Source organism: Clupea harengus, chromosome 12 (assembly GCF_900700415.2).
Source record: "Clupea harengus chromosome 12, Ch_v2.0.2, whole genome shotgun sequence".
NCBI classification, from domain to species: Eukaryota; Metazoa; Chordata; class Actinopteri; order Clupeiformes; family Clupeidae; genus Clupea; species Clupea harengus.
This window is the reverse complement of record NC_045163.1, coordinates 5,191,041-5,204,923: the sequence shown is the minus strand read 5'-3', so window position 1 is coordinate 5,204,923 and position 13,883 is coordinate 5,191,041. Positions and strand designations below refer to the sequence as shown.

The window sequence follows — 13,883 nt, the reverse complement described above, 5'->3', positions numbered from 1 at the left end:
TTTGCACATATATCCTTTTTATTTGTAGGATTTTCCATCACTTCCTGCGCCCAAAAGTAAACAAATACTACCAGTAAAAATAAAATCTGGGCTGAGCAAAAAATTTGCAGATCTCCTCCACTTCTTTGTAGTTGAGCATTTGACCAACTTGAAAATGTGAGGCTATGATCTAAATATAGACAAGCAGCCCCAGTAGACTACCCTATTGCACACACACCCACACACACACACAGCCCTCAGTGGAAATGAGGGCCTATTTTCCTCCTCTGTTACGGAAGCCCTCAGACCCATCGCCCAGTTTCTGGGCCATGGACTTATTTTCGGTTTGCTCCTCATTCATTAAGCGAGACACCCTGGGAGCTCGTCCCTGTGAGCTGCTTGGCTTCCCAGCGCTCTCTCGCACAGTTCAATTCTCTCCCTTGCACGCATGCAGTTGGGCTCAGAGATGCTCCTTTTTTGTAAGCGTTGTGTTTTTGTTCCATAGAGCACTAATTCTGGTTCTCCCAATATAGGCCTAGATGGCAGATTCACTTAGTTTAAAATTATTCTTTTTTTGGACGGGAATACTTGAAAAAACAAAATTTGTCCCAGGTATGTAAGAAACACCCATTTTGTTGTTTCCTAGCCTTGAGATGGAAAGCATGCAGTGAACATGGTTGAATAGGAGGTGCTGTAATCTGTGTGAGTCCGTGAGGAAGAATCTCCAGCCTTTTCCTTAAATAGGACTGGTAGGTTATTTAGCATAGTGGCAGATTCTCAAGCAAAGCTACCACTACATTCACACTGGTCTTCTACCACACCGTCAGGGTCTTCTACCACACCGTCAGGGTCTTCTACCACACCGCCAGGGTTGTACTGCATTTTCTAAGCACAGATGTCCAGAGAACCTTGTGTGGACAAATAAGATCTGGTAGAAATAGGGCCATTTGTAGTTACTTAGTATATGTAGTGTATTTTCAGCTGTCTAAGAGCTCATTCCTACTGCCATAATGAAGCTCAACCCTCTTTCACATAAAATAAGGCAATGCATGTGAGTAATGAGGCAGGAAAACAAATTGTTTTTGGGAGAGTGAACACTAGATTTTCACTTTGGCTAGTTGCAAAGTTTTTATATTAAAAAAGGATTTTGCACTTGCATTTGTGTGTCACTCCCGAAATCCAAACCAGGGAGTAGGTGCCCCTCTAATGACTGAAACGCTCCAAAGGACGCCCTAGCCCAAGGCCCTAGTCCGTGACATTTAAATATGCTCTTGCACCCCTTGTACAGTTCAGTGAAAGCATGTTGTTTCAGCATTTGTGTTTTCAGGCTTCTTATCTCGTATGAAACCCATGGCTTATTGGAGCCTTTCGCCCTAAAGCCACTGGACTTTTGGTCCAAACCTAGCAAGATAAGGGAAGCATTCTCTCTGAGGTATTGGGACCGGCAGTGAAATAAGGATTATTACTGTGGCATGAAAGTTGTTCGTCCAGGTGTCTGCACCAGTCTGGTGGATGATGGCTTCATGGTCAAGTTGAAATAGCTGGATTCACTGCACATTGACAAGCTCCAGTATATCCAAACAAGTGACACGCGGCCGCCGCCTTTGCACTTTAATTGATAGTGATTAAAACTATTCCCTAATTGAACCTAATATAACGTAGCGTAATATGCTGCCTTATATTACATTGTAATGGAAAAAAACGCAGGTTAATGTTTCAGTTTGATACCAAAACTTGACGTAAATATTGTGATTTATACATTTACAAATAATGTTAAAAAATAATGTCAGAAATAGGCCTGCAGCTGACTTCAAACGCAATATGGTGTTTTACAACCTTCAGAAGCATTTAGCTGAAAAGCGTGCAAGTCAAGGGCAGAATACGCGTAAATTGTGTTTACGTAAGAAACGCACAGATTTTTATTGCTGACGTTTTGCGATTCTTGTTGTAATGTTCTGGCATGAACGCTCAGGGGTCCCCCTCTCCTTGGTCTCTGTTTAGATACGGAGATCCCTTTGGCTGAATTGATGGTTCCTGCCTCCAACCCTAATCAATAGTGGCGGTCAGGCTGACCTGAGGTGGAGATTGGCATTGTAAATCATGGGGCGTAGGGCAAAGTAAGGTCCCATCCCCCAAGCAGCAGTGGCACGAGCACTTGTACTGGCTTGTCCGGAGATTTAGGACCTTGTTAACCTCCCTCGTTAAATCATGAAGCCACTCTCTGGGCAACCAGATCAGGTGGAGGCACCCAAAGGTGGTGTTTTGGTTTCCTGTTTAAGGAGGCAAACTATGTGCACTTGTTTTAAGAACTTGGCTTGCCCTTGTGTTTGTGTGTCTGTGGACAAAGCTGTAACTTGTTCCCTATGGAGCTGTAGTTTGCCCTTTTGTTATTGGGGCCACAGTCTTGGTTTTCTATTGGTATTGGAATAGTGTAAGTGTGTAAGAGCCCAGCACATCATGTGGAATAGTGTAAGTCTCCCAGCACATCATGTGGTAAGCAGTTGTGGGGATCACTATGTGGGGCATGTTATGAAATGCAGAAACAGTGTGCACACCAAACACGGCTGCCTAACCAGCGTTGGCCATTACTATCAATTTTTATTTCATCTTATCATTTCTTTAGTGTGCAGTAGGGATGGGCATTCGATTAAATTGTCTTAATCGATCGTCGGGAGAATTAACGATCGATTTTCGATTAATCTTTAATATTTTTATATTAAAATTCACTATTTATAGGCTATATTAAAATGCAGTGAAAATAAAAAAAACACAGCGTGTTTCCTCATTGAGATATTTATTACAAGATGAACCGGTGCTCATAAACACAACTGACCTTCGTTTTTTTTTTTCTCTAACTAATTAATCTCACATTTTGAAATTCATTCATCTAGATTCATCGTGATTAAAAGTTTGTTTTCTTCTAAAGACTAAATCTTATAAATTAACGAGTAATCACTTCATTCATTATTTTAGACACTGTTGTTTAATTGTATTTTGTTCGTGCTCTCTCGCCATCAGCCAAGGAATGTATGCGAGACACAATGGTGCCCCTCGACGGTAAATCGTAAGAATTGTCCCCTGAAGCAATTCGAATCACCTCAGTCAGCCCACCGTCTTCAACTATGTTGATGGGCCGACAGTCACCCGCAACCTAAACTGCGACAGCGTTGGTAACCTTTTCACGGACTGGTCTAGTTAATTTCCTAGAGAAGTCGTGGAGTGTGGGTTGGCGACCATCTAACCTGGGACTGCTTTCTGTCGGGTGCTTTGCATTAAGGTGATAACTTAAACACGAGCTGCTTCTGTGATAGCTACATTCAGCTTGACAAATGCTACATACAACTTTAGTTTTGTCGATTGTTCTGTCATTTTGCCTCTTAAACAGAAACTTTCCGCCCAACAATCCCTCAGCTCTCTCCATCTTCAACTACCGTCTCGGTCTCTTCAATCTAACTGACTGCAGACAAGGGGCGGTTTCGTGCCACGGGTCAACGCGCACCGGAAGTAAACAAAGTTGCGTTAACTGCGTTCAAATATTTGATTGCATTAATCTCCGACACAATAATCTCATAGAATAACGCTTTAACTTTGACAGCCCTAAAATAAATAAATTACACGCACACTACGCAACAGAACATGCATTAGTTTTAATCGATGAAAAAATAATTTCATCGAGGAAATTCTTAATGATCAATTAATCGATCGTCGATTAATTATGCCCATCCCTAGTGTGCAGGGGTCCAAATGTTTTGGCACCAGTGACTGGAATAATCAGTTAGGTCTATTATTAGTGTGTGTGTGTGTGTGTGTGTGTGTGTGTGTGTGATTTTTGGGTATTGCTCAAACCCTGTGAGTGTGTACTTTTTTCTCTCTTTTTTTTGGGGGGGGGGGAGGACATGTTTCTGAATGGAACTTTTGGCTTGCTCCTGCTCCTGTTCCTGCTGCAGAGACTCCCAGTGGCACAGCTCCTTGTTGTCCTCTGCCTTTATTTATTTGCTCTTCCTTTGGGCTCCAATGGTCAAAAAACCAGCTGCATAAAAGAGGCTCCTGTGTCTTTTCAGAAGGTAGCAAACTATAGACCTGAAACCCTATTCATGGGTGTGAAAAACGTTATTGTGGTAGCCGTGTTCTTTGTACCTTGAAGGGTAACCGTAGCGACAAAGTTTAAGTAGGTGGATACATGGAGCTGAAACCACTGTGGTTGTGGGTCCTGTTCAGTCTCTATTCTCTCATCAGTTTCCTTTCGCCAGCCTTTGTTCATCAAGGTAGTAACCGGCAGTGTGGTTGATCATTTCTTTGTTTTTCAAACACCCCTCCCAGTCCAAGTGTACCTCAGTAGTTGCCTTAGTGATTCAGACCAAGTAGCCTGTATTCAAGTTACCATCTCTTTCACTTTGAAAGGCAAAACCATATCAAGCCTTCTGCCAAAACCAAACAGGATGCTCCCACTGTACTGCGTCCCAAGGAACCAGTCTCACTCAACCAGCAAAGGTCACGGAAAGGTCTTTCAGCTCCAGGAACTCGGCAGCCGGAGTTGTGGCAGGGAACGACGCCAGGCTACGTTGAATGGCCTCATATCTGATGCCACACTCTGACCTTTGGGCTTTTTACAAGCATGCATTCCCAGGCCCGCTAGAACATGGGGAATGCATTGTGGTAGCAAACACTGGTTCTCATTGACCCCCCCCCCCATTAGTGTAAGACAGGGCTATTTTCTGCTATTTGTTTGCTTTGGCACAACTTGTAAAACAAGGCTTTTCCCAGATTCTCATCCGCAGTCCTACAGTCGTGCCTGCAATGCATCACTGAAGACCACGTCATGGGTCTGTTCGTGATTAACTTGTTGGGGCTGGTCTTGGCCTATTTTTGTGGCATCTAATCAGTCTCAGAGTTCTGTGGCAGTCAAGCTACTCCTTCTTGTTTGTTTTTCTCTTTTAAGGTCGTGTTAACATTATTGCATTAAGACATGGAGTATTCTTGTCTCTTGATTACCAAAATCCGATTGTGATAATGGCATTTTTTACTCTGTTTTAGGCTCACCCCGTACTGGAATGTTCAAAATTCGGTGCTAAAATCTCTTGCACTTTTGGTTATATGTATGCAATATTATCTGACACTTCTCGACCATTTGTATCAGGAGTTGTGGTGTCCTATGCTCCAAATGAGGGTGACATTCCCTTGTCTTGGCCCGTAGGAACGGAATGCAGAGAATGCCATTGAGGCGCTGAAAGAGTACGAGCCGGAGATGGGGAAGGTGTACCGGCAGGATCGCAAGAGTGTGCAACGCATCAAGGCCAAAGACCTCGTCCCCGGAGACATCGTGGAGGTGGCTGGTAAGTGTCTCTGTCTGTCTGTCTGTCTGTCTGTCTGTCTGTCTGTCTTTCTCTCTGTCTGTCTTTCTCTCTGTCTGTCTTTCTCTCTGTCTCTTTTTCGCTCTCACACACACTCACTCTGATTCATTTCAGAGAATGTACTAGGGCTGAACGATTTGGGAAAATATTCTAATTGCGATTTTTTACCAAAATATTGCGATTGCGATTTAATATGCGATTTTTTTTTTTGTATCCTCTTTTTTTCCCCCAACAAAACGTAATGAATGATTTAAATATGCACAATAACACAATATTAGATACATTTAGTGTAAAATATTCTTTCCCACATTTTACATTTTTATTTAACTGCTCATTACAGAAACGAGAACAACAAATCGGTGACTTTGCCACTGTGCATTTAAGTAATTTTAAAAAAGTCATTTTAAGTATAAACACTAGGCATGCACTTTTTAAACACTGTGTGCAAAATGTACCATCTTAAAAAAAAAAAAAAAAAAACTTTTTTTTTTTTTTTTTTTTTATACCACGTTTTTTAATCGCGAACGTTGCGGTTAGAAAATCGCGTTCTATCATATCGCGATTAAATCGCAAATGCAATTAATCGTTCAGCCCTAGAATGTACCTGAGACCACTCTTTCACATGTGGCTTGTTGTAAGTGCTATCAAGCACCCCCCCCCCCCCCCCCAATCCACCCACTAACTGGATACATTCCCATCCAAACTAAAGCTGTTATATTGTGATAATGCTGTGTAGTGGTGGAAAGTAGGTTCTCACAGCTGTGCTAAAGACAGAAGGACTTCGTAATGTGAGGGTTTTCATGTACACATCTATTGCCTATTAGAACAAGCCAAAATCAAAACAAGCCATTGGTGCTTGCGGCCGCAACAAATCCAGCATATCTGTGTTGAGAGATCTGTGGTCTGCGGCTTGTCATGGGGTGGCCACTGGCCATGCTGAGCCCCTGGAAGAGACTCTGTGGCTGCCCAGGACCTCTTGCTCTTGGGTTCCGCACTGGTTAGCCTCACTGCTCACAGCAGGTTTACACTACCGCAGGCCTAATGCATCTCAAGTGTGTTTATAGTCCTTGTCTGGTGTCGTGTGTGTGTGTGTGTGTGTGTGTGTGTGGTGGGGTGGGGACAGGGGGAGATGTGAAACCTGTTCCGTCTGTAGTTCAGCAGACACTCTTTACCCTGTGCACTGTCACCGTGCTGTGTGTGGTCCTCCCCCCCCCCCTCAAATTAAATCACAGAGCCACTGGTACAGAACAAAGCAGGTGTATTGAAGTGCAGCATCCTTAATAACCAGGGCATCTGGTAATTCATAAATGCAGTTAGTCTCCAAACCAAAACAGTCTGAAGTATCAGTCCACATGTAGGGTTATTGAATTTGCCACAGTTAACTGAGGGCTGGTATGAGAGTAATTATTCATTAACTCCTCACTTGCTGTGATCTTATTGAGCATGTCGCTTCGGAATGAAACCCCTCACTGTTGAGTCTGAGGATGCCTGTTCATATGATGCTAGTACATTTGGTCGTCTAGGTTCACCTCACTGATTAACTAGTCTTAACCTTTATTGAGTTTAACAACTGGCAACTGGTTTTGTTTTAAGCGTGGGCGATCAAGGATAGGAATTGAGTCACAGTAGGTTTTGCATCATCGTGTGTGTGTGTGTGTGTGTGTGTGTGTGTGTGTGTGTGTGTGTGTGTGTGTGTGTGTGTGTGTGTGTGTGTGTGTGTGTGTGTGTGTGTGTGTGTGTGTGTGTGTGTGTGTGTGTGTGTGTGTGTGGATAGAGGCTTAGAGCTGTGGTGAGCCGGATCCTAGCTGTGTGTGTGGGGCTCAGTATGTTCTCATCCGTCAGCATTATAGAGCAGACTCCATCCCATCTCCCACCCTGTCTCCTCCTAATCCCTACATTAGTAGCCAGGTGAGGGTGCTGTTTATGTAACACACTCTAGAGACACACACACACACACACACACACACACACACACACACACACACACACACACACACACACACACACACACACACACACACACACACACACAAACTGAGCAGGCCCAGGGTCACTCAGGATTGAATATTTACACACACAATGCCCAGCGTGGGTGTATGCGTGCGTGTGCTGATGCACTGATGGCAGAGAGAGAGAGAGAGAGAGAGAGAGAGAGAGAGAGAGAGAGAGAGAGAGAGAGAGAGAGAGAGAGAGAGAGAGAGAGAGAGAGAGAGAGAGAGAGAGAGAGAGAGAGAGAGAGAGAGAGAGAGAGAGAGAGAGAGAGAGAGAGAGAGAGAGAGAGAGAGAGAGAGAGAGAGAGAGAGAGAGAGAGAGAGACTGAGACTGAGACTGAGACTGAGACTGAGACTGAGACTGAGACTGAGACTGAAAAGAAAGAAAACAAGTCTGTCCCCTTGGGCTTCAATTTCTTGCCGCTTTTCAAGTCTCCATCTAATAGTTGGTTCTCTCTCACCTTTCCATTTCTGTCCCTCTCTCTTTCTCATTTTCTCTCTCTCTCCATCTCAGCCTGGATTCCTATTGGCTAGCCTCTTTTTGCGTCACAGCTTCTCGTCCCCCTTCCCCCTCTGTGTGAGGCTTCGACTTCTGCTGGCTGGCTGTATGCGCTGGAGAAAAGAGGAGAAATGGAGAGGCTTTTTTTTTTTTTTGTCTCTTTCTCCTTGTTTGAAGGACATGGCGTACAGGAGAAGGAGAAGTGGGGGGAAGGGGGGGAGATGTCTCGAGTCCCAGGTGCCCCTCTAAAAGGCAGACTGATTTTAAACCCAGTAGGCGTTCCAAGCAGACAGTTTTAGATGGAGTTGAGTATCTGAGGAGGGGGAGCAGAGGATGTAGAGGAGAGCGAGCTCTGTAATGCTGTTTGAGAAGAATGTCCAAGACGACATGGAGTCTATATGATTTTTGTCCTTCCTGTTCAACGGAACTGCAGGCTCCCCATAGACACACACACACACACACACACACACACACACACACAGTTGTGTGAGATGTGTTGTCCCTCAGCTTGAGACCTCTGACCTGCTGCAGATGCTCAGCTCTAGAGAGTGATGGCAGCGGCCCCCTCATCTCCCCCATGAGCGCACAGCACAGGAAGCATCGGTGTCCTGAAACACTGAGTTTAGTCTGCAGGGAGGGGCTGCACTCTGTCTCTGTCCTGCTCTTATGGCACGCTCTCTCCCTCTCTTCCATCCTCTCTTCCTTTCTCTCTCTCTCTCCCTCGCTCTCACTCTCTCTCCCTCTCTTCCTTTCTCTCTCTCTCTCCCTCGCTCTCACTCTCTCTCCCTCTCTTCCTTTCTCTCTCTCTCTCTCCCTCGCTCTCACTCTCTCTCCCTCTCTTCCATCCTCTCTTCCATCCTCTCTTCCTTTCTCTCTCTCTCTCTCTCTCTCTCCCCTTGCTCTCTCCCCCTTGCTCTCTCCCCCTTGCTCGCTCTCTCTCTCTCTCTCTCTCGCTCTCTCCCCCTTGCTCTCTCTCTCTCGCTCTCTCCCCCTTGCTCTCTCTCTCGCGCTCTCTCCTCTCTCGCTCCGGGGATCTGCAGCAGTGCGACGTTTCAGACAGATCTGTTCCTTCCAGAGGCTTGCTTGCATGCTTCAAGAGTGTAAGATGAGTCACTGGACCAGACATTGCCCCCCCCCCCCCCCCCCCCCCCCCCCCCCACTTAAGCTTAGCATCTGAATGAGTAGATATCTGTCCATAGCATACACAGCACCTTGTGTTCTCGTGTGTGTGTGTGTGTGTGTGTGTGTGTGTGTGTGTGTGTGTGTGTGTGTGTGTGTGTGTGTGTCTTTCACGTTCTGTGTCTCTCCCTATGACTCACTCACATACACAAGCTCACACATACAAAATACAGAATGACCTTGTAGGGCAAACGATTCTTAAGCCGACACCTACCTAGCCTCCTACACACAAACACGTTCCTCCATTTTAAAGGACACTATGGTTGTTAAAGCTCCCACACAGTTTACTCTTCCTTATACTGCGTTGCACTCATTTCCTCAAGCTCACTCCCATCCTCTACTACTCCTGGCCAGTTTAGCTTGAACACAGCATCATTGACTGAAATTCCCTGCACCTTATTTTCAATAGTCAAGGGCACGCGGATGTTGGGGAATGTCTCTCTCCTCTACTAGTATAGGTTGATTGTTCACTTCTACCTATTCGATTGGTGGGTTCTCATGACAAACGGGTACAGAAAATGCATAGCTTTAAGACTGAGTACAAAAGGAATACTGGGACATGTATACTGCTCGGTATCATGGCAACATGACGAAATGGATACAGACCTGATTGGATTACTGATGAGGCTGATGACGCTGATCTGGTGTTGCCTCTGCTTATATATTTTGGATTGCCTGAAGGCATTCAAATGTACATTTTTAGCATAGATGTAGGATATGAATTATTCAGGGTTATGACGGAATGTATTGTACTGAAATTAATTTCAACTTTTAAGCCTCTCAGAATGTGTTTTTGAGTGTGTCTGAGGTAGGGTGAGGCAAGATGCTGCAGTATGGGGTCTTTGTGGTGGTTGACTGCAGCCTCTATGGTGTCTGTCCCTCACAGGGAACAGGTCTCTATGGTGTCTGTCGCTCACAGGTAGCAGGTCCCTGACCTTCAGACTACCCTGCACTGCTGCAGTAACCCAGGGGGGATGGTGTTGGATGGGAGGGAAAGGAGGGGGGCGGGAGGGAGATGGGTGGCAAAGACACACACACACACACACACACACACACACACACACACACAGAGACAGGTAGGCAAAGTGCAGACAGACTCCTCCCGAGCCGGGGGGTGGGGGGTAAAAAGCGGCCGGTGCTGACGCTAAGCCCATGAGCGAGGGCTTGACCTTAAGCGTCAGCAGCGAGAAGTGCCAGAAACATTAGTCGTCTGCCTTCAGCGGCTGGCTGGCTGGCTGGCTGGCTGGCTGGCTGGCCGTCGCCTAGCTGAGTGCAGGCTCGAGGGTGCTGAGGAGATGTCAGTCACACATGCGCTCACTCTCCTGGCTGGAGCACACAGATTGACGGGAGCGTGCTGGAGTGGCACTTTAGCTTAGGTCATTCGAGGCCTCCTGATGACAGCGCTGTTTGTTGTCTTTGACATTCTGACATTGATATTGACTGACAATTTTTTTTATTAATTTCTTTTTGTGCTGGTTACTCTTTCTTTGTTGTTCTTTTTTTTTTATAGTCCTTGTCATTATTTTTGTCAGTCACAACTTTTCATCTCTTGTTAATTTCCACCTCACAATCCTTAATTTCCACATCTCAGACGATCTCATCTGGTCCTTGAACTCCTCCCATCCTGATCAAAAAGGCGCAACACTAATAGCAACATCTTTACCTCCTGCCGAGCCTTAGCTCACCTGTGTCCCAGGATACTGGTGGACTTTTATCGACGAACCATCAAGCGCATACCTACCAACTGCATCTCAGGGTGGTATAGCAATTGCTCCACATCAGACTGTAAAGCACTCTAGCGGGTGAAAACTGCTCAACGGATCACCGGCACCCAATCACCTGCCATTGAGAACATTTATCTTAAACGCTGCCTGGATATGGCAAAAAGTCATCACAAGAGGTTTTGATTTCACACATCTTATTTAAATAATGGCCTTTTTAAAAGCATTTACATTATTTGTATAATATGATTTAAGAATCTGTTCTTGGGAAAATATGCATATTTATTTGCTTGTGTGAAGTGCATAATGTGTAAATGCGCACACGAGGGCAAAGAAAATCTCTTGGCCATTCCACCAACTGATATAGTATATTCTGAAAAGGATATGTCATCATATCCTTGTGTGATTTATAATCTGCCAACACGTACACCTTTATTCACCTAACCATCGACAAAATGTGCCATAGGCAAGGCACGCAATCGCCAGATAGCAGATATTATGCTAGCACTAAACCATAATGTCAAATGTCATAGCTCAATTTAGTGTCCGTACCATCCAACACGAAAATAGCCAATTTCAATTTCTAGTAAAGATTGAGTGAGAGTCATAACATCCGTCCCTTCTTGGCTGGACAACTGTGGCCGCTTCCAAGCAGATATTTTGGTGATGGTTGACACCGCAATATGAGAGCGACGGCTACACTCTGAGCTGTTTAGCAAACGAAACCTCCACGTTCTCATATTGGAGACTGGCAGAGGTAACACCGGTACTATGTAAAAAGTGATGATTTCTTAAAATAGTTATGTAGACACATATGTTTAGTGTCTAGTCACTGTATCGACAAAGGACTGAAGTAGTCTTGTAGACATTTGTAAACAGAATTGACATATCTTACATTCATGGAAACATTAAGGCCGTCGGTGGCAGTTGCAGGGAAATGGAGAACCGGCGTCTAGAGGGACATCCACAGATGTCTGATGTCCTCAGATTATTCTCAGTTTGGCTGCTACAACTGAACACACAAAAACAGAACCAGACCTTTGATTTCCTCTGAATTGATCTGCCTTTTGGCATGGACCCTGGCAACAGCCTTACCTTGACCCTCATGCTTGTCAAACATATCAACTTTTCCCCTCCCCCAGTTCAGCCTTCACTTCCTTTTTGTGTTTTGGGTAACTTGCTGTAACAGTGTGGAAACTACACCATCACACAGGCATCACACTCTTTTACCACAACCCTGTGGCTTCAACCACACGTTCGTTAGTCAGTCAGTCAGTCAAGAGAGAGAGAGAGAAAGAGGAAGGCGAACGAGTACACACAGATGAGAGCCATGACAGGAACTGTCATAGCATAGAAGCCTTCCAGATCTGAAGAGAGAAATGATTTTGTCATGCCAGAAGGTGGCACTTTGTACCTCACTGTTTTAAAAGTGTGTTTGGGGGGAGGTGTGTGTGTGTGTGTGTGTGAAGGAGGTGCTGGGAACGGAACTAGGTCCTTGGGTAGCAGTTGGAAGCGACGCTCGCGTATGTGCTCCAGTGTTTGTGCGTGTAGCCCCTTTGGCCTCCAGGGTGCTGAGAGGTCACTTGCTGCTGCTTTTTTGCTCTCGACGCCAGGACACGTCCTTTAGAAATGAGCCTCCCAGGGGAGGTTGTGCTGATCCCCAAGTCCCAGGAAGAAGGGCCTACGTGCGGGTTGGCTGGGCCCCGAGGCTGGAGTGAGCCTCTACAACACACACACCCCTCCTGTGGCCTCTGGTGTCTCTCAGACCATAGGAAGTGCCGTGTCTCTTCCAGGAACGCTGGAGGAATTCAAGGCATAGGGCTCTGGTGGAGAAGGATTCTTGATTGTTGACCTTTTATTTCTTTATTGCAATTTATACGATGTGTAGTTGGAGCCTTTTAGTAGGGCGCTATTATTCTATTAGAAATTAGTAAGCTCATCCTATCCCCTTGATCCCGAGAAGATTTATTTGTTCATTCGATCTGATTCAAGTAGCAAGTCGTTATCAAATCCAATATTGCAGCTGTGTATTTTTAGAAGAAAGCCCACATTAACTGCCTGTTTTTTCAAAGGCTTAGGAGTACTGTACCCTCCCTAACAGTTCTATGTTCATGCACTCTATTCTAAGTGATGAGAGCCAAAGGGTTTGCTCTTTGACTGCCCTTGATGGGACTTTTGTGAGGTTGGACTTGATGTGTGCCCCTATGAACTGATGAGGACCTAGAAGACGTGGACTGTTACTGAGAAACCGGTTGCTATTTAAAGACTCACCCGAACAGCCTTGAGATGCCCAACTCCAGCTGACACTAATTGAGCCTGCTTCACACATCAGCGCAGGGTCTAGATTGTCTCCTCACATCCCACCCTAGAGAGGGGAAGAGGGGACACTTAGAGACAGGAAGACAAGAGAAAGTCAGTTAGGGGGTTTGCTGTGTGTGTGTGTGTGTGTTAGTGTGTTAGTGGAGGGAGCCAAACCGGCCCCAGAGGAAGTGCAGCCCAATTTCATCAACATTACAAAGATAAGGCTCCTTTTCCTGCCTCTATGACTCAGCTCGTAACAGGACAGGCCGCGGCTTCAGACCTTGGTGAAAAGGTTGTTCAAAAGGGGTCTGCTCCACTCTTACCCAGGCTGAGGTCTGCTCCACGGTTATCCAGGCTGTGGTGGCAGGTGGCCTTATTTCTGTCTGCCTTTCCTTCCTGCTCTGAAAAATATAGGTTGGCTTACTATATCGGACACATCTTTGATGGCAGCTATATATCGGGCGCACGTTCCATATTTTACTTACGTGGTTCTGGGGCATTTTGACAATGTATTTTTATAAATTGGTTCAGTGAAACGGGGAACCTCTCTTGTGAAAACGGTCCCGTCTTCAGTGTTGCAACAGGAGATGGGTTGCACTTTACCTGCACACTTTGGCACATTGTGGGTGTGCAGTGCTCTGTAACATCAGGGTGATCAAACTGGAAGGTCAGTCTGACACAGGCCATGGCAGCTGTCTGCTGAAACTGCAACAAGCCAGTTGTTGCGAACACGAGTGTTTTACATAATGCAAAGAGGTTCCTGTAAGCAGCTGGTGCAGGTGAGGTGACAGCTGCCAACTCCAACTAACTCTTTTTCTAATGGCGCAAAGTTCATTTTCATAACAAGCTACTCCTTTAGTTG

The 13,883-nt window shown here is 45.5% G+C and overlaps 1 protein-coding gene across 4 annotated transcripts in view; it reads left to right on the top strand.

The window, feature by feature from the left end:
- The window catches only part of atp2a2b (ATPase sarcoplasmic/endoplasmic reticulum Ca2+ transporting 2b), a 38,830-nt gene that overhangs the window by 6,728 nt on the left and 18,219 nt on the right, over positions 1–13,883 (top strand). For all 4 annotated transcript variants that reach the window (XM_031578500.2, XM_031578499.2, XM_031578498.2 and 1 more), the window contains exon 6: positions 5,174–5,312. In XM_031578500.2, coding sequence (XP_031434360.1) covers positions 5,174–5,312 — 139 coding nt within the window. The remainder of the gene's footprint in view (positions 1–5,173; positions 5,313–13,883) is intronic.